Source organism: Pteronotus mesoamericanus, unplaced genomic scaffold (genome assembly GCF_021234165.1).
Source record: "Pteronotus mesoamericanus isolate MK-2021 breed Mesoamerican mustached bat unplaced genomic scaffold, CSHL_Meso_final contig_42, whole genome shotgun sequence".
Classification (NCBI taxonomy): Eukaryota; Metazoa; Chordata; class Mammalia; order Chiroptera; family Mormoopidae; genus Pteronotus; species Pteronotus mesoamericanus.
The window spans coordinates 5710795-5732184 of record NW_026555157.1 but is presented as its reverse complement, the minus strand read 5'-3'; the positions used below and the strand labels follow the sequence as shown (position 1 = coordinate 5732184).

At 36.1% G+C, this 21390-nt stretch overlaps 1 protein-coding gene across 1 annotated transcript in view; it reads right to left on the bottom strand.

Annotated features, from left to right (window-relative positions):
* MORC1 (MORC family CW-type zinc finger 1) overlaps window positions 1–21390 on the bottom strand; it is a 165759-nt gene that overhangs the window by 57035 nt on the left and 87334 nt on the right. The window contains exons 15-16 of the mRNA XM_054577233.1: window positions 4674–4802; window positions 1974–2079 (exon numbers count right to left, since the gene is read on the bottom strand). Of these exons, the coding sequence (XP_054433208.1) occupies window positions 1974–2079; window positions 4674–4802 (235 nt within the window). The remainder of the gene's footprint in view (window positions 1–1973; window positions 2080–4673; window positions 4803–21390) is intronic.

The following is a 21390-nucleotide window of genomic DNA, read 5'->3' as shown; positions in this document are numbered from 1 at the left end:
AATGCAGATGGTCAAAATTATGTCCGTATATTTGAAGAATCAAGGGCTTAAAAAGAAATGATAAAAAGAAAAAAGACTTTTTGCATCTTAGACTTTTAAGGTCCATCAGTTTTCTGTCAACATGGCTAAATTTATCTTGGCTGTCATCACAAGTGGCACTGTTTTGATGTGTAAAAGAGGCAGAACTAATGCAGCTTTGAAGCAGTGCTCTTTGAAGGCATCACCACTATTCAAGGAGAAGAGGGTAAGAGTATACGTAATGATAATTAAGAGATAAGGAAAGCTGTAGAGGACAGGTTCCCAGTGCTATGATTAGATCTGTGGAGAGGGGCCAAAATTCTCTTGCCTTGTTATTAAGGGGCCCCCAGTGACCAGGGACATAGCAGATTCACCTTACAAGGTGTTCAGCTAGACCCAGGAAGGATGCAAAAGATACTGTTACTACATCTCATTCTCGGTGATGGGAAGCTGAGTTAAAAAGACACTGGATACTTGTCCAAGGCCTCACAGGTAAAGGAGCAGGGAGACAGACGCAGCAGTCTGCCTCCAGGGGCCGAGCTCGGAAACATTATCCTTCCCCGAATTAAAAGTTCTTAGCTGACAATAAGTGATCAAGATTATTAACTATTTTTGAGGGTTGAGGCTTAATTTTATTTACATTTTCAAGCACAGGCCTTTTCACACAGAAATTGAAAAAACAAAAACAAAAAACAACACATCACTAAAAATAATTACACTGACAATGAAAATCAGACTATTAATATTGAAACTAGGCCAACACTTTATTCCTCTCTGGGAGATACGTAAGTTCCAAGTTAGGGCTGAAATCAAGCTAGGAATGAAAAGACCTTGGCCAGTGGCTTCATGAACTCTTAGCCCCGATTTGGGCTTTGTTTTTCACTTTTCTAAAATGACAAAGTAAGACTATGTCATTTATAAGCAGGCTCTCTGAATCTCCAGGCCTTTTGCAGAGAGTAGGGAACAGAAATGTAAAGTGGATGGAAACTTTGACCCCCAGATTCCCAACCTTCAGTTCAAACCAGGACACTTCTGCATTTATCTGTTTCACATATTTTGGGTCTGAAGAAAATTTTATTTGGGAGGCGGGGCAGGTTCCACTGCAAACCAAGAAAGGGAAACTGAAAAACCCCTGGATCATGTGAAATCTAAGAGGCCTGTCAGCTAACCTTTTTTCTTAGTTTCTAAATGTGATTAACCTGGGCACCCCGGGTGGCTGGGGCTCTAGGAGCAGTTTCTGAATACTTTCTTTTTAAATTTTTTTTATTAGCTCTTTTGTCAAGGCTGGATAAAAATAATCCAACAAGAGCTATTACCGTAATGTCTGTACTAGCAATATTGATCCACTTACCCAGGCCAAAGGACTAGGAGCAAATCCACAGAAAAGCAATGCCTAGCTTAGGAGTACTTTTATTAAAGGGGTATACTAACTCTTCTTCCTCCCCAAAAGAAAAAGAGTACATCTAAAAGGGCTTACAATAACACATTCATCAATATTTAATCGGTCTTTTTCCTGTTTTAGTCTGAACTTCTTCCTCCAAGAGCATAGAGCAATGAAATCAATATATGACTTAAACAGAAAAAGCACATGGTCTAACAGTTTAGTCTCCCTGGAGACACCCTCTGGATAAAACTCCTGTATGATAAGGCACTAGGCTGTGTGAAAATGAACTGAAGGGCAGAATTCTTAAACACCGGTTGCAGTCTCCCGCCAGTGAAAGCATAGAGCTGTACACCCCAGCTTTTGCAGATCATTACATGCAGGACTCTTTTATCTTGATGGAAAAGCACACAAATGAAATCTCTTTCCACAGGGGCCAAGGTGCTAGAAAGAATTCCAGGGGGCAACAGCTACTAAGTTAAAATGTATCTGTAGCTGACATTTTCCAGTTCTGTACATATGTATTTTAGGAATTAAAAACAATAAAGAATTTTAGAAAACTACCAGAAGTTACCTGTTTTCCAAGAGGTTGGGATTATTAGCACAAATCCAGATATCAACAAGTTCTTTTTCCTGATAATTAGTAGAGACAGGCAAGACTCTCCATTTAAGGCAAAGATCTGATAATCACAACAAAATCACACACAAGAAAACCACAATCAGAAGTGAATCCATCACAGTGAGATGTCAGGTTGCATATAGCAAAAGGATGAGGTATATTTTGAGCCAAAGACAAGTGAATCCTTGATTGTATGCTATTATACTTGACAAACTAAGCTACGATTCTATGAGCTATCCTAGGACACTACCAACAATTATTCTTGTTGTTATTGTTAATAGTATTGTTGTTATTACTGCCTAAGTTCTTTTCAACTGGTTTCTGCTTTCAGCCAAAAAGTATTTTAAGTAATAGATCCCTCTCCACCTCTTCTTAAACCACATGAAGACTTCCAGTGACTTGACTTTCCCATTTTCTTTGACTTCTTTGTCCATTTCTCCCTTTCAGTCCCTCCTTGCTTTTAGGACCAAGGCACTCCATTCTTTCCAGGCTATTCTTAATGTTAATCCTGCATTCCTTCCAGATACACTGCTAATGCGTCTTCAGTAAACTCCACTCTCTCTTCGTCTAAAACAGAGGCAGTGTGCACCATGGTGAAGAACCTGAACAGCTCTACCACTACATCTATAATCATGGGTAAATTATATCTCTATGTTTCAGAATCATCATCTGTAAGAAGAGATTAATACTAGTCGTTACCTGAAAAGGTTACTGAGGATTGAAACAGATAATAAAGATAAAAGCCAACATTGCTACACATTATCTGTGATGGTTAATTTTATGTCAATTTGACTGGGCCAGGGAGTGCCCAGATGGCTGGTCAGACATTATTCTGAGTGTGTCTGTGAAGGTGTTCTGAATGAGATTAACATTTGAAATGGTAGGCTGTGTAAAGCAGATGGTCCTCCCTAATGTGGGTGGGCCTCATCCAATCAGTTGAAGGCCTAAATAGAACAAAAAAAGGGTGACTCTCTTGAGAGTAAAAAAGAACTTCTGCTTCCTGACTCTTTTCAGCTGGGACATCAGCTTTTCCCTGTATTCTTGCTCAAATTAAAAAATCAGTTCTGGCTGGGTACTGAGCCTCTCAACACTCAAGCTAGAACTCCATCATTGGGTCTCTTGGTTCTCTTGCTTTCAGACTCAAACTGGAATTAAACCAATGGCCCTCCTGGGTCTCCAGCTTGCTGACTGTAGATCTTAAGACTTGTTTGCCTCCATAATCATGTAAGCCAATTCTCTATAATTAATATCTACTACACATATTAGGTATTATACACATATCTATATATAATATGTAATATAGTATAATATATGTACACACACATACAAACACTCATATACCCATCCACCTGTACTTCCATCCACCAACCCATTCTATTAATTGTTTCTTTGGAGAACCTTAATACACTATCCTAAGAACCTAGTAAACTTTACATGTATTAATACGTTTTATCTGCACAAAACTGTATGATGTAGCTTGATGTAGCTATACACACTAACCTCATGTTATAAATAAGGAAACTGAGGCTTAGAGAAATTAGGGAACTCCCCAGTTTCATATAGCTCCATAATGCTGGAAATTGGATTCTGATCTTATCTTGCACACATCAGACCAGTTAGGTTCTCTTTGGACCACCCCAGGCTCCAGGTTAGGGAAGTGGTCACTTGGCACAGTGTAAATAACTACAACACTTAACACACCAGAGCGCGCTTTATTTGTTAGCTTGGATTCCTCGCTGGAGAGCAAATTCCTTGCAGATAGTAGAGAGTGTTTTTAATTCTCTAGCCCTTTGTATAGTGGCTAGAAGATGTATCAGAGGAACATAGTAAATGTTGGATGCTTCGATGAAGTCATTCTCCTACTGAATAATGCCCAATGCCTCTCCATTGTTTAACAAAGTAAAAACCACTTATTCTGGCATTCTGGTCCTCTAACACGTTTATTCAACCTGGTATTTCTGCCTATTATTTACTCATCATTCATATATTTAGCAATCAATTACTAAGTACCAACTATATACAGGGTCCAGTAGAAGTAAGGCTTGCTTGAGTGTGGTTGGTGGGGTACATGAATGTCTCACACGAGATGGACAGCAATTTGAACATTTCACCTAAAATGTCATATGATGTGCTTGAGTGTGATATTGTTATGTTACATTATATGCTTATGATTTTGTAATAAAAGGACTTATAATAAAAAGGGGTGTTATTTGTGCCAGACCCTGTATTTAACACAGTGCTAGGTATTAAAACTAGAAAGATGACTATTTTTATTATTCCACCCCAAAAATTTTAGCTGACTGTACACTTGATATCAACACACACCTCCTGCTATGTCTCTGCCTATCAAAATTCTATTTTTAAAGATCATGGTAAAGTAATGATCTGCCATGAAACCTTGCCTCAACTTCCTCCTCCTTCCCATTGAAACTTCAAAGTTGTGCCTCTTTTACATCATCTATCTTAATTTCATCTCTATTATCATTATTTCCATGGTTATATTAACCTCGTTCCCAGATCCTAACCTCTTTGAGAGTAAGAATCAGGTCTTACCCACCGCCTTTGTCTCCCTTACAGCCCATTCATGAACACACTGACTTGCATATTAAGAAACTCACTAAATGATTGCTAATTAGAATGAAATTCAACACTCACCACACTGAATGATGAATGGGATGGCCATGACTTGTCTTCTTTGACACTGAAGAGAATCTAAAGATTTATCTGTGTCCTTGTTATTCTGATATCCAAATTCATTCCAAAACAATGTTAGAGTTCTATTACCTAAAGAACAAAGCAGGCAAAGAGTAATAAAAGAAAATCAACAAGATTAAGTAGATAAGCAAAGTATCAATATAAACACATGTATGTACAATATGATCTCAGCTATATAAAAATACACAGAAACAAGACATTAAAGTATTAATGTTTGTTTTTTTCTGAGTATGGGTGAAATTTGTTTTCTGCTTATATTGTCTTACATTTTCCAACCTGTATATAATAAATATGCAATATCTTTATAATAAAACTAAACACAATAGCAGTTATATATATTAATATATATATTTACAATAAAATACATTGATATTTAAAACTTTTTTCTTAAGTACTCCTAGGAGGGATGGTACCAAAAAACCTTAAAGAATACCCTTAAGACTACTGATACAAATATTTATCATGTTGTCCCACAGCTAGAGCTTCTTGATTTTTATTTTATCTCTGGTTCTCTTTTCTACCAGTCTTTACTGTTTATTCCCTACCCTCACGCCAGATGCTCTGCTCCCCTTTGCTTAGGAACAGCACTTGTCATGAAGGACCACTCAGCAATTGCACTGTTAGGAGTCTTCCCTACAAACACACTAAACAATGGCCACCTATATATTGCAGCTCTATTTGATTAGCAAAAAGAAAAAAAAAGGAAACAACATAAAAGCCTAGAATATGAAATGAGTAGATTCCATTTCCAAACAAGAAGCCTTTAAAACAGAGAGTTAGAGGTAAATGTATTGCTGTATTAAGATTATCAGAGTTTTAATTTTTAAAAAAGATGTCAAACAGCATACCTGATATAATCATTTTGTGATTTATAAGAAGGATATACATACAAAATTTTGATGGATATACTTTTTTCCCCCCTGAAACAGACAGAGGTTGAAAGACAGGGGACGGTACTTTTATTTTCTAAATACTTTGAATATTATTACATGTGCATGTATTACTTTAAAATATATTTTAAAAGAATTTATGTTTACCCATTCTGTCCAATATGGTAACCACTAACTACATGTAGCTATTGAGCACTTGAAATATAGCAGATCTAGTATATTTCATCCACAAAGTTCAAAAAGTGAAGTTCTAAAACATAAATCTTGGAAATAAAATACATGCAATAGGATGAGCCATGTATCAACATTAACATATGATTGTGTAATTCATGCAAAATACAAATAAACATCCCTACATCTTACTAATCCCATTACAATTTAGATTCAGAGTGCTCTATGTCTGGAAAATCAGAAGGGAAGGGATTCAGCCTTCAAAAGAAAACTGTACAATTGGGCTGGGCTGAAAGCTGCCCTCACAAATCACCAGATTCCCCACTGTCTCTTCTCAAAATCCCTAATAGCTCTCATCTCAAATTTCCATTTGGATTCTGCTTCTTAGGTGTTTCTCAATTCAGACTTTCATATTTTTGTTCTTTGCTCAGCATTTGGTGTTGGCCCAGCCCAGACTCCATTTCTTCACTGCACACCAAATCCTGATACACTCTTTGGTGTCTGGACAGGGCTCGTGAAGACTCCTTCTTTGGTTTGCACTTGAACTACTCAGTTCTTACTAAGTCAATTTAAAAAGCGCTATAGATTAAAGTCAGGGGACCCCTCTCTGGCACACATTAGTTGTGTAATTGTGGAAAGCCACTGAATTATCTCACTTACAAAGTGAGTGTTTCCAATAACCTGCCCAACAGGTTTATCACGAAGAATAAATGTGACAGTACATTAAAAACCACAGAACCTTGTTAAAATTTAAGTTGCTTCTGCATTGCACTTGTCCTCTCTCTAAATGTTACTTCTCCCAGAAGACTGTGCCTTTCAAAGAAGGAACTGTGCTTTGTAAATTTGAGTGCCCTTAACACACAACTCAGCAGGCTGTGACTAAGAAGCCCCCCCAAAACTATTGCTGCTACTCTTGATAAAATACCTCATTAATGTGTTGTTTGGGATAAAATGTGTCTCTCCCTGAAAACATTAACAAAACACAGTTAACACTGCACAGCTAACTTCTAAAATGAGTGTCAACCCTGAACCTCATAAAAAAACATTTTGAGAGTAGTAACTACTAGAATGTTAGAAATATAAACACACACTCAAGGGTGGAGTGACACATGCTTTGTGATCACACCACTGTTCTAGCCCTTACACATTACATTTTAGTTTACTTTGTGCCTATTTCCCTCTCTGGAGAGTGACATCCTTGAAGACAGTGGTGACGTTTAGGATCTTGTTTTCACTAGCTGACACAAAGAACATCATATTTACCTACAGAACTAAATGACACTTAAGAATTACTGGCTCTCAAAGGCAGATATTAAAACATTCACTACCCCCAAAACCTAATAATGAGGCCAGATGGAAGATTATACTACTCAAAGACAAGTATCAGGGCCAAGAAACAAAGTTTTATACATGAGATCAAAAATGGGTTTTTCTAACCACCAATGAAACCTTGACTTTTACTCTTCAGATAAAAAACTAGTCTAACATGCACAACTTGCAGTTGTGCTTATGGTGTTACCAAAACAAATTTCCATGGAGTGGACCCTGAAGGCTAGAAGCTTCAGCAAGCGCATAAGCAGGTTGGCCAGAGGGAAGGCAGTGGAAGAAAACATATCAGTTTCTACTTTCTTTTATGTGTTCCCCTGTAGGTAAAAAATCCTCCTTAAGAGGAGATACAGAGGGCCCAGAGGCATTTGAAAGGATGCTCAGCATCACTAGCCATCAGAGAAATGCAGATCAAAACCACCATGAGGTACCACCTCACACCGGTCAGAATGGCCATCATAAACAGATCCACAAACAACAGGTGCTGGCGAGGCTGTGGAGAAAAGGGAACCCTAGTCCACTGTTGGTGGGAACGCAGACTGGTGCAGCCACTATGGAAAGCAGTGTGGAATTTCCTCAGAAAGCTGAAAATGGAACTGCCTTTTGATCCAGCGATTCCCCTGCTGGGACTATACCCTGAGAACACCAAAACACCAATACAAAAGAACCTATGCACCCCAGTGTTCATAGCAGCACAATTTACAATAGCCAAGTGTTGGAAGCAACCTAAATGCCCATCAGTAGATGATTGGATCAAAAAATTATGGTACATATACACAATGGAATACTACGCAGCAGAAAGAAAAAAAGAACTACTAAACTTCGCGACAGCATGGATGGAACTGGAGAGCATCATGCTAAGCGAAATAAGCCAGGGGGCGAAAGACAAATACCATATGATCTCACCTATAAACGGAACCTAACCAACAATGCAAAGATGCAAGGAAAAGATGGCCAGCAACACTGAAAGGAAAAGAAATCAACAGAGACAAGAGGGAAGGGGGGGGCAGGGAAAGGGAAGGGAAGAGGAAAGTCAAGGAGCATATAGCAAGGACTCATGGACAAAACCAAAGGGGAAGAGCTGAGGGAGGGAAGGAGGGAGGGGGCAAGGGAAAGTGGTGGTGGGGAGGCAGAGACAAATGTATTTAAAAAGTAAATAAATTTAAAAATAAATAAATAAATAAAATAAAATTTAAAAAAAAAATCCTCCTTAAGAAAAAAAAAAAATGTCTCCCATACAAGGAAATACCCTGCCCCATCAAGATATCAGCAGATTTTTTTTAGCAGAAACTTGCAAGTCAGGAGAGAGTGGGATGACATAATCAAAGACTAAAACACACACACACACACACACACACACACACACACAGCCAACCAAACATACTTAATCAGGCAAAGATGTTTTTTTAGAAACAGAGGAGTAAAGAATTTTCCAAACAAACGAAAGCTCAGGGAGTTATTACCACTACATCTGCCATACAAGAAATGTTAAAGTGAGTTCTCCAAACTGAAATGAACAGACAATAATTAGTAACTTGAAAACTTAAAAACATAATATTCACTGGTAAACATTAACTGAACTCTGAAAGACAAAAGTATTAAAATAAGCATTTCTACAACAGCTTCTTAATGGATACATAATATGAAAACATGTAAACTGAAACAAAAAACATAAAATGTGGAGGAAATAGAGTAAAAAGGGTAGAGTTTTTGTAAGTAAAGTTAAGTAGTTATAAGTTTAAAAAAAAGACTATTATAACTACAAAATGTTTTATGTAAGCCTCATGGGAACCACAAAGCAAACTTATAGATTCACCAAAGATAAACATCCTGTAGTGTTAAAGCATTAACACTATAGAAAATTATCATAATGCAAAGGAAGACAGAAGAAGAGGATGAAAGAAACAAAGAACTACAAAACAGCTAGAAAACAATAAGGCAGCAATAGTAAGGTCCTTACCTATCAAAATTACTGTAATGTAAATGAATTAAATTCTCCAATAAAAAGACATAAAGCAGTTGAAGGATAAAAACAAGGCCCAGCTATATACTGTCTACAAGAGTTTACTTCAGTTTTAAGTACACACATAAACTCAAAGTAAAGGGATAGGAAAAGTTCCATGCAAATGGAAACCAAGACCTATATTTAATATCAGACAAAATATACTTTACATCAAAAACCGTAACAGGAAACAAAGAAGATTATTATACAATGAAAAAGGGATCAATTCACCAAGAGGATATAATTGTAAATATATATGCATCCAACATCACAGCACCTAAAAATATTAAGCAAATATTAACAGATCTAAAAGCAGAAATAAATGGCAATGCAATAATAGTAGGGGACTTCACTTGTCTCACTTTCAACAATGGATACATCATACAGCAAGAAAATCAAAAGGACATAATGGACCTGAACCATCTTTAGATCAAATGAACCTAACATACATTACATACATGCAATATTTTGTCCAATAGGAGTAGAATATACATTCTTCTCAAATGCACATGGAATACTTTCCAGGATAGATCATAGGACTGGTCACAAAACAAGTCTTAACAAATTTACAAAGACTGAAATCCTTTCAAGTATATTTTCTGAAAATATGGTATAAAACTAAATTAATCACATGAGAAAAGCTGGAAAATTCACAAATATGTGGAAATTAAACAACATACTCTTGAACAACTAATGGATCAAAGGAGAAATTGGAAGATAATTTTTTTAATATGTTGAAATAAATGAAAATGGAAAAAGCAAACCAAAACTTATCAGATGCAAGAAAAGCAGTTCTAAAAGGGAAGTTCATAGTGATAAACACCTATATGAAAAACAAAAAGATCTCAAATAAACAACTTAACCTTACACTGCAAGGAACTAAAATAAGAAGAACAAAGTAAGCCCAAAGTTAGCAGAAGGAAGAGGTTAACAAAAACAAAGCAGAAATAAGTGAAACAGAGACTAGAAAAAACAACAGAAAACAGCAATGAAACTAAGAGCTGCTTTGTGAAAAGATAAAACTGACAAACCCTTAAGTAGATTAACTAGAAAAAAAGGTCTAAGGCCAAATAAAGTCAAAAATGAAAGAGGAAACATTACAACTGATACTACAGAAGCACAAAAGTTCACAAGTGACTATGAACAATTAAATGCCCCCAAATTGTATAACCTCCAAGAAATGGAAAAACTTCTAGAAACAGACAAACTTCTCAAACTGAATTATGAAGAAATAGAAAATCTGAAAAACCTGTAACTAGTAAGGAGATTGAATCAGTAATTTAAAATCTTCAAATAAGAAAAGCCCAAAACCAGATGGTATCACTGGTGAATTCTATCAAACATTTAAAGATTAATGATATCCTGCTCAAACTCTTCAAAAAAGCTGAAGAGGAGGGCACATTTCTAAATTCATTTTACAAGGCCAGCATAACCCTAATACCAAAACCAGATAAGCATTATATGTGAAAAAGAAATGTACAGGCCAGTATCACTCATGACCACAGATGTAAAAATCCTAAAAAAAAACAAAATGAGCAAATCAAATTCAACAGCATAATAAAAAGATCAGACACCATGATCAAGTGGGATTTATGCTTGGATGAAAGGATGGTTCAACATCCACAAATAAATGTGATATACCATACTAACGGAGTGAAGGATAAAAATCACATGATCATCTCAGCAGGTACAGAAAGAGTGTTTGACAAAACCGAACATTCTTTCATGATAAGAACTCTCAACAAATTATATACATATAGAAGAAATACACCTCAAACATAATAAAGGCCATATATGGCAAGCCCACAGCTATGATACTCAATGGCAAAACATTAAAAGCTTTTCTTCAAGATCAAGAATAGAGAGAGAAAGTGCCCATTCTTGACACTTCTAATTAATATAGTACTGAAAGACCTAGCCTGAACAATTAGGTATGAAAAAGAAATAAAGGCCTTTGGAAAAAAAGTAAAATTGTCTCTGTTTGCAGATGACATATTATACAGGGAAAACCTAAAGATTCCACCAAAAAACTGTTAGAACTAATCAATGCATTCAGTAAAACTGCAGGATACAAAATCAACATGCAAAAATCAGCTGCATTTTTATACAGTAACAACAAACTATCTGAAAGAGAAATTAAGAAAGCAATCTCAAAAACAGAGTAAAATGTAAAGGATTAAATTTATCCAAGTGCATGAAAGACCTCTACACTGAAAACTGTAAGACACTGATGAAAGAAATCGGAGACGAAAATAAATGGAAAGCTATCCTGTGTTAATAATGAATATTTTTAAGATGTCCATACTAATATTTTTAAAGTGTCCATACTGCTTAATCTAGAGCTTCAATGCAATCCCTGTGAACATTCATAAGACATTTTTCAGAGAAGTACAAAAAACAATCCTAAAATTCATATGTAATCGCAAATGACCTTGAATAGCCAAAGGTATCTTGAAGAACTAAAGAGCTGGATGCATCATAATCCCTGATTTCAAACTATATTATAAAACTATAGTAATCAAAACAGTATGATATTTACAAAAATTAAAAGATATGTAGACCAGTGGAATAGAATAAAAAGCCTAGAAATAAACCCACACATACAAAAAAAAAAACCAAAACCACCCAGAATTATCTTCTGGAGGGCAAACCCCTTGTAGTATAGGCTTCCCCCACAAGGTGGGGGTTCTAGGAATGCATCTGTATCAGTGTGCCAGCTGGTATTGTTGTGAGAGGCTGCATTCAGGTTTAGTGGTTTTTTTTTAGATTCTTTCACTGCATTTGCCCATTTCATGATGGATGATTTATAAGTGCACCTGCCCACACCATGCTGAGTGTTCAGTTTTTGACCAAAAATCGCATAACCCCCATCCTCACTATTTACCCAATCTCACCCCAAGCAACATTTTGTCGTTGTTGTTGCCTCAGCTGAAAAAAGTCCTCTGATGGAAACATTTTGCCAATGTGGAAGAGGTGAAACAAAAATGGCAGAAGCACTAAAAGGCATTAAATCGACAAGTTCAAAAACTGTTCTGAGCAGTGGAAAAAATGTCTCAATAGGTGTATTACATAAAATGGAGAGGACTTTCAAGGTGACTGAAGTTTAAACATGTAAGAATATATACACAATTTTTTATAAGTAAGTTCTGGGGATTTTTCGGTCTCCCCTCATACGGTCATCTAATCTTTCACAAGGACGCCAAGAACATACAATGGGAAAAGATAGTGTCTTCAATAAATGGTGTCGGGAAAATTGGATATCCATATGCACAAGAATGAAACTGGACACCCTGATGAAATTAAACACCATATCTTACACCAGTTATAAAAATTAATTGAAATGTGTAAAAGACATAAATGTAAAGCTGGAAACCATAAAACTCTTAGAGGAAAGCACAGGAAAAACACTTCTTCACAATCGTCTGGAGATGATTTTTTAATATGACACCAAAACACACAATTAAAAGGAAACAAAACAAAAAGTGGGTCTACATCAAATTAAAAACTTCTGCAGAGCAAAAGAAACAATCGACGAAATGAAAGGATGACATACATAGAAGGAAAAAGTATTTGAAAACCAAATAATTGATAAGGGTTAATAACTAAAATATACAAGGAATTTACACATCGCTATAGAAAAAGAAGTACTTGACCACAGTATGAAGGTTCCACAAAAAATTAAAAACAGAACAACTATATGCTCCAGAGAAAGAGAAGAGAATGAATGGTGGTTGCCAACAGGTGTCAGGAAGGGATTGAAATGCAGAGATGTTAATCAGATGGCACAAACTTTCGGTTATAAGATGGGTAAGTTCTGGGGATGTAACGTATGGCATCCTGACTAGTTAATAAGACTGTATTGTGTACTTGAAATTTGCTGAGAGAGGAGACATAAGCATTCTCACCCACACACGCAAAAGGTGAATATGTTGATTAACTTGATTGCAGTAGACATTTCACAGTGTTTATCAAATCATCATGTTAAACACTTTCAGTATTTATAATTTTTTGTCAATTATATTCCAATAAACCTAAAAATAAATTCTCATCTATCTTAGTCTGGCAAGGAACAGTAAAAGTAATAATTTATCATATTAGGTTGGCCTTGACTAATAGAATCAATTATGTACCTATAATTGTGGCTATTTTAAATATATGGTTTTAATAACTCATGTTGCTGTTAATGTGTCTTAATGAAGGTTTTAAAATTGCCCTTTCATCCAGAAGTGATGAGCAAAAAGTGAAATTTCAAAACTTAAAAAAAGCACTTGATTTTTAAAAATATATCTGATTTACACTGCCTATGAAGAGAGCTAGGTAAATAACCCAAATTTTTATAATTCCAAAATTATATTATTTCAATGTCTTCAAGGTATTCTGATTTTAAAATTCTGATTTGAAAATTCATAAGCCATTAAAGCTGCAAGCACACAGAAACATTTAAAATTATTACAGAATAGCCCTGGCTGGTGTGGTTCAGTTGATTGAGTGCTGGCCTGCTAACCAAAGGGTTGCTGGTTTGATACCCATTCAGGGCACATGCCTGGGTTGCTGGCCAGGTCCCCAGTAGGGGGCAAGAGGTGACCACACATTGATGCTTCCCTCTCTTCCCCTCTCCCTAAAAATAAATAAAATCTTTAAAAAATAAAATATATTTCAATTTTTAAAAAAATAAAATTATTCAAGAATACGTATCTGGAGACTTTCGTTTGAATAATCAACAAACTTGTTAAATTAATGGGAAAATCAGGGATTAATGCACATAGAATTAAAGTCCTAATATCTAGAACAAGTACCTGAGAAAAATTGTGAAAATTTAATTTACCTCTAGCTTTGTATGGACTAATTCATTCAGACGATTTCTAATGTTTATTTTCATTTGATTAATTTTTTAGGAGCCTCTTAAAACCAGGAAAAAAATAATGTAAAATATGCAATAACTAAAATTTTTTCAAAACCATTAACTAAAAAAGCAGTTGCCACTGATTTTGCCTCTGAAAAATAGAAGAAATGTAACACCATCCAGATTTCAGTTTTATATCTGTTCATGGAATGTACAATGACTTCCCAGAAGTCAATTACCCGAAGAGAAAACTAATAAAATTTGGTAACACACTACTAAATCAAAGCTCTGATAGTTTCAATCAAAATGAGGAAGCCCAAAACTGTTTATGAAATCACTACACCAGGAAAATAACAAGCTAGAGAAGGTATTTAAATCAGGTTCCTGCCTTCAGGTAGTTCTGCATCTATATAGATGATTATATTCTATTTTTAAAGATCTCCTGAGCTAGAAATTGCATGTCCATTCTCAAGAGACTAAATCATGCCTCTTCTGTTAAATATTGCCCTCTTTGTCATTACCCTTTCATTTCTAGATAAGCCAGACATTCGGCCCTTCCTAAGCTGATCCATGATGTGATCACTCATAATCTACATTCTTGATAGAGTTTCTGAGTTAGGAATGGCAGACTGGTTCCAAGTGATGTGCCAATTCCAATCAGTTGGTGGTGAGGCCTGCATACTCTTGGGAAGGCTCAGGAGGCCAATTGCCACTTATCAAAAAGAGCTGCCATGGTGACTTAGAGTCTGTGGTGCACGTTGAGGTGATAGAGGCCCAAAGCGTTCTACTTCAATTCAAGGAAAGCAAAGCAAAATGTCCCAGTGATGGTGAAGCTGCTTACAGCCCAATGTCTTTTCTTGGCTCCAGGGTGCGGCAAAGTAGGGTTGGGCCAGTCTCACTTTCCGGAGACAGTCAACGGCAGAAGTAGGTGGCAGCTGCAGTCAAAATGTCTTCATTTCTCTATTCTACCATGAGCACAGAAGGCTCCACAGCAAAACTCCAGGAACCTGCTGAGTTGCTCCAACTTCTCTGGGTATCAACTTCATTACTTCACCTGGCAATGGAGCATTATTTTCTCCTGTTCCATATCAGAGGTTTCCCATGAGGACCTCCTAACTGCAAAATAATTTCCAAACCACCACCCCTCAACCTGAGAAAATGCATGATGACAAAATAATTAAACTATAAATTTAGTAACACTTTTACGTGACTTTACACATTAGTACCCACAACTACATCTGTAAGTTTGAAAAACGGTAGTGTATATATGTATGAGCCATGACATTTTAGATAATAATTGGTAGACAGGAATGCAAGGACTTGCAGTCATACTGTGAGGTCCCCTAGGGCTTCCTGGCTCCCAGTTCAAACCACATTCTTCTGTGCAGTGGAGACTAGCAGAGAGAGGGGTAGAGGTCAAACTTTTAAAAATAAAATTGAGGAGAGTAAGGTTTCTTCTGAATCTTCTCTCAGGAAGAAATAACTTTCATTGTCTCTTTTTAGTTTGTATCTTTAGTCATTGTCACTGTTTTAATTTGGATATGCTCCAGTTTTTCTAATTTTCTCTACAATGTGGAAATCAAACTATAACATGATACTCTCTAGAGCATATTCATAACGACTTCTGTGTTATCATGAACAGTAGACTCCTCAACTACCTATGTCCCCCAGTTCTTGCGTTAGCATAGTTTCTCTCTCTCCTATGACTCTCCTTACTTTACTCAGACATACACAAAGTCCACTGACTGACTTCAGGTTCTTAAGAGTCCGAGATATTTTTTGTTGGTGTTAATACAAGCTATATTTAATCTTAATTGTATTGTTTTAAATTCAGACTCATTAAATGTAACTTATCTTCTTTACCAAAGTAGACATAAATAAGACTAATAAGGAGAGTTTTGAGGTATTACTTCTGGTATGGCAGGGAAAAATCAAACTAAGAATCAAAGTATATTTAATTCCAGACAAAAGAAGGGCACTAAGCTTTTTAGTATTTTATTTGCAATATAGTTAAGATCCTCTGAGGTATTTTAGCAAGAAACTCCACTGTAGACATAAAAAAATCTGATTACCATGATAATAGTACAAGTGCAGTCAGAAAGAAAAGGAAGTGTAAGTGGTGTCAATGATAATTTGATAATTTTAATTACCAGGTGCAAACAGTGTACATGGATAAAATCTAAGAATGTGATTTCGTTAAACAGAAGTCAATCCAACCAATGAACTCCTGAACCACCCTGCTGTTTGCAGGGAGCTGGCTTAAGTAACAGTTTTTAAAGAGTATATATTTGTGCCACATAAGTCAGGCAAAATGTCTAAATCATTTTTAAAAGTTTTATTTCTAATTCCTCTCACATCAAATTTTTATCCAATGCAATTTGTTTAGCATTATATAGAGTTCTACTGTTGCATCTGTCAAATAGTAAAATTACCAATAGATGTGGATAACCAAATGGTAGATGAAAGGAAGTTTTTCCTTACACAAATATTAGAGTTAGTAAATGATGAAATATGATAGAAGCAGAATATAAGGTTTTGGAACTCCTCAGGGATCTGAGCATTCATGACTAACTGTTCATATAATTAAAAGAGAGACAATTGAATAATATATGGCTTTCCATGAAAGAATATGATACTATCTGTGAAGCTTGACAAAAAAAAATCAGAATTGCTGGATTCTACAATTTTCAGAAAAATAAATAGAATGGAAGAATCTGCAAAACTATACCCCATCATGCAGTGAGGAAAATGTAGACTGTAAAAACTACAAGACAACCAACCCAGTTTTTCCTATAAATAAATTGCAAGAAAAAAATGAGAGAGGAGGAAACATGGGAATGGGCGAGAAAGGCTATAAATGATAACAGGATATAATTAGAAATGTAAACAATAAACTAGATACTTTATGATGTTAAGGAAGTATTAATAATTTTTAGGTGTAATATTTATACCATGGTTATGTTTTTAAACAGTGTTTTTCTTTTATAAACATATGCTAAAATACACATAAATGTAATTATATAGTTTCTGGAGTTTCCTTAATAATTAAGTTGTGGGGGAACAGAAGGAGATAGGATGAAACTAAGTGCTCAGGAACTGATCATTGCTGAGGCTGGATGATGGGTTTGTGGGTTTCATTATGATGTTCTTTGTAATTCTACCTAATTTTGCAAATTCCCGCATATATTAAGTTTGCTAGGGCTGCATAACAACATACCACAGATTGGGTGACTTAAACAACAGAAATTTATTTTTTCACAGTTCAGAAGGCTAGAAGTCCAAGACCTAGGTGTCCACGGGTTTGGCTTCTTGCGAGGCCTTTCTCCTTGGTTCCCAGATGGTCACATTTTTGCTTTGTCTTCACATGGTCTCTTCTCTGTGCCCATCCATTGCTGTATTTTTTTTGTATCCAAATTTTTTCTTCTCATAAGAACACTGGTCAAATTGCATTGGGCCTACTCTAATGGCCTCATATAAAATTAATTACCTCCTTAAAGGTTCTATCTCCAAAACGAATTACATTCTGAGGTACTGGGTGTTAGGGCTAACACATGTAAATTCGGGGAAGACACAATTCAGTCCATAACACCATAATGAAATATTTAAAAATAAAACAAAAGAGCCCTGGCGGAGTGGCTCAGGTTGGTTGGAGCATCCTCCCATATACCAAACTGCTGTGGATTCAATTCCCGTTCAGAGCACACTCCTAAGTTGTAGGTTCAGTCCCCGGTCGGGGCACATGTGGGAGAAAACCGATCGATGTTTCTCTCTCCTTTCCTCTTTCTTTAGCAATAAGCATATCCTCAAGTGAGGATATAAATAAATTAATAAATAAATAAAATAATATTAAAAACAATATTTTAAAAATACAGTAGCATACATAAAGTTCATAACAAACAGAAATGTGATTTTTTTTGGCCTATATCTTCATGTAAGCTTGTCTCATAGTCTCACCTTTTAATACTTTACATATGCTTCTTACTCAATGTATACACCTAGGGGAAAATGTATTTGATTTTTTTTGCAGTAGCTTTCTAAGATCTTAGATACTAAAGTGCATCACAACGTAAATAAAATTTTGTTGAGCAATTAGCCACCTCAAGCTACTAGAATGTTATGAACTGAATGTTTGTTCTCCCCCAAAATTCACATGTTGAAACTTACCAATTCTCAATGTGATAGTATTTGGAGGTGTGACCTCTGGGAGGTACTTCTGTCAAGAGAGTGGAGCTCTTGTGAATAGATTAGTGTCTTACAAGAAGAGGCCAGAGAGCTAGCTCACTCTCTTTCCACAACAGGAGGATACAAGATCAACCATCTGTGAACCAAAAGAGAGCTCTCACCAGGACACAACCATGCTGGCACCCTGACCTTGGACTTCCAGCCTCCAGAACTGTGAGAAGTAAATTTGTGTTGTCCCTAAACCACCAGTTTATGGTATTTTCTTGCAGCAGCCCATGCTAAGACATAGAGCATCATCTACTTTTTAGATAATCTAGGAAATATTATCCTTCACTCTCACAATTATATACAAGCTGAGAAGTTGATATGAGTTAGGGGAGGGCATAAGTAAGAAAATCTGTAATTGGTTAATTGTCCTCAGCCAGTGTCCCCTTTCTTCCTCAGAGGAGTTCACCAATGGAGGGCTACTGGCTTGATTTCCCTGATCCAGTGAAACAGGATCTGAACGAAATCACAGAGAAAATAGTGGCCAAACTTAACCCTTCTGGAAACCTAACACATTAGTTAGGAATCAACATTAAGTTTCCCAAAAGGTCCTGGCAACCTGAAAGGATGGGCCCAATTAGGTGATAAAATGTAGTAGAATAAATGTATGATTCTATACTAGGGTCCAAAAACACCAGAAAAATACAAAAAAAAAAAAGTATGGCTTAACAAGAATACACATTAAAAAACTTATGAAGAATTTTAATTGGTAATAAAGACACTGAGGGCCAATAATGTGATTATTAAGAGTTAATATATTAGGCAGTATCAATAGAAATTTAACTTCTTAAGAGAGAGATGATCATCTTATTTTATTCTATTTTTGGAGAGTTTCATCTGGAATTTTTGTTTCTAGGTCATATACTTATTTATAATGTTAAATTAGTGAATATATTTAGTGCCATGCTAAATGAAAAATAGCAATAAAATTTGAAATGCTAGTATAAAACAAGACTGGAGAGAGACAGAACGCTTGTCTTCAACTATGTGGAGGGCTGTCATTTAAAAAGGCTTTAGGCCAATCATTTATGGCCCCTAGGAGGAAGAATTAAACTAGTCTGGCTAACTCCTCCTCATCCTTTAGGAAATATCCCTTCTTCAGGGAGGCCTACTCTGGCCTCTAGATTGTGAGCTCCTGATCACGGGCTTCCTCAGCATTCATTCTTCTCTGCTGGACACTAATCCTATTTCTAATTGTCAAATCAAGCTCTGCTTGACTGCAAATTCCCAGAGAGGGTGGACCATGTCTGATTTGTCAGTCCTATAATACTTCATGCCTAACACAGGGGAATGAATGAAAGAATACATGAGAAACAGATTTGACCGTAATATGACAATGTATTTTGTGATACAGCTATGGAGACATTCACAGGCTGCCTCAAGAAGTTGCAATTTTTCTGCTTGTTTGATTCCCAGTCAGGGCGCAGGCCCGGGTTATGGGCCAGGTCCATGGGCCAGGTCCCCATTGGGGTGCTCTAGAAGCAACCACACACTGATGTTTCTTTCCCTATTTTTCCCTCCCTTCCCCTCTCTCTAAAAATAAATAAATATTTTTTTAAAAAAAAGAAGTAGCAATTTTTCTTTCATGGGAGGCCCTCACTCAGACTATTTTAAATGGCAATCCACTCGCCTGGGGCAGAGGTGGGTGAGATAAAGGGGACAAAGTAGGGGGGGAGGTGTGACTGGATTAAATGATTTTTATCTTCCTTGCCAACCTGAGGCCCTATAATTTGAGCTGTGCTCAGAAAGGTTATGCTTATTATATGATAGATTTCATTTTAGTATTTTAGTACCTCAGCCATATTCTGATCCATTTTGGAAAAGTTTAGTAATAAATTTCTATGTAATTGTTTCTATTCACTCTCAAATCTCATTTGATGTTTCTCTCTCTCTCCTTCCCTTTCCCTTCTCTCCATATTAAAAAAAAAAACCCAAAAACTGATTATTAGTATTTCCATTTTACTCTAAGGGTGCCTAAAACTTCAGAAAACACAGAAGCAGACAGTGAGGTGAGGTCAGACTCAGAGACAAATAAAGTATTTGAGATTCTTAGCATCAGCTGTGCCAAAAGGTAATGCAGATTTGATAAATGACACAAAGTCATTACCTCTCCATTTCCCTTTCTGCCGATTGAATTTTTTTTTACAAGGGCCCAATTTTCCATAGAAACAGATCAGATTTACAGCAAATACAAAGATTGCATCTTTTATTTATAAGGCAAAAAACCTACCCAAACTATTTTTCATTAAAATTGTGTGTCCTGTAACGCTGGCTTTCTGAGTATTAGGCAAACATTTCCTAACACTTTGGTTGTTCCTGTGGGAGTTAATAAGCAAAGACCTTCAAGGTCAATCTCCTCAGCACAGTTCCTGAGACGACCAATTCTGAGCTTGATTATTTGATTCAGTTTGATAATGAAGTTTGGGATGAAGTTGTAAGAGATGTGAACAAACACACATGCTCACTACCCTTTCTCCACTCTGCATTCCTTCTAGAGCAACATCTTTTGTGAGAGTGCCCTCTAGCCTGAAATCAATTCATAGGCAATTACAGAATAAGGAAAAAAAATATGTTATTAACAAGTAGTAATTAAAATATAAATGCAACATTTACTTTGAATCTTCTTACATCCATTGAGAAGGTTTTGAAAAAATATTAGGTAGATAAGACAGAGACAGGGAGTTACATAGGAAGTAGGTAAGACTGCCACAGGATACCCTTGGGTACAGAGTGTAACTGTTGGGAGGGCATCTACCCACTGACAACGGAGCTTCAAGAAAGCTCCCCCCACACACAGAACCGAGTTTGGCTGTCCTGAATGTGTGGACTGGATGGAGATAATTCCTGTCTCTTTTAAATTTAATGTCTAACTCTTTCTGAAGACTTAATTCCTTATTTAAGAATGAGGAAAACAACACAGAGGTTACAGAGAAAAATATAAAGAGAAGTTACACAATTTTCAAATGCTTAACATTTTCCTTCTATACCATCTTATGCTAGCATTTAAAGACCAGAATGTAGGTGCTTGATTTTTACCTCACTCTGTGCGTATATTTATATGCTTTCTACAACTTTCAACAAATCTTGTCAAATAATGTGGTCATTCCTACATTTAGTATAGTAACTTCAAACATGTCTGAGAAAAAACTACATGTGAAAAGAATATGCTTATGCTAAGCAAAAATTACATGGTTGTAC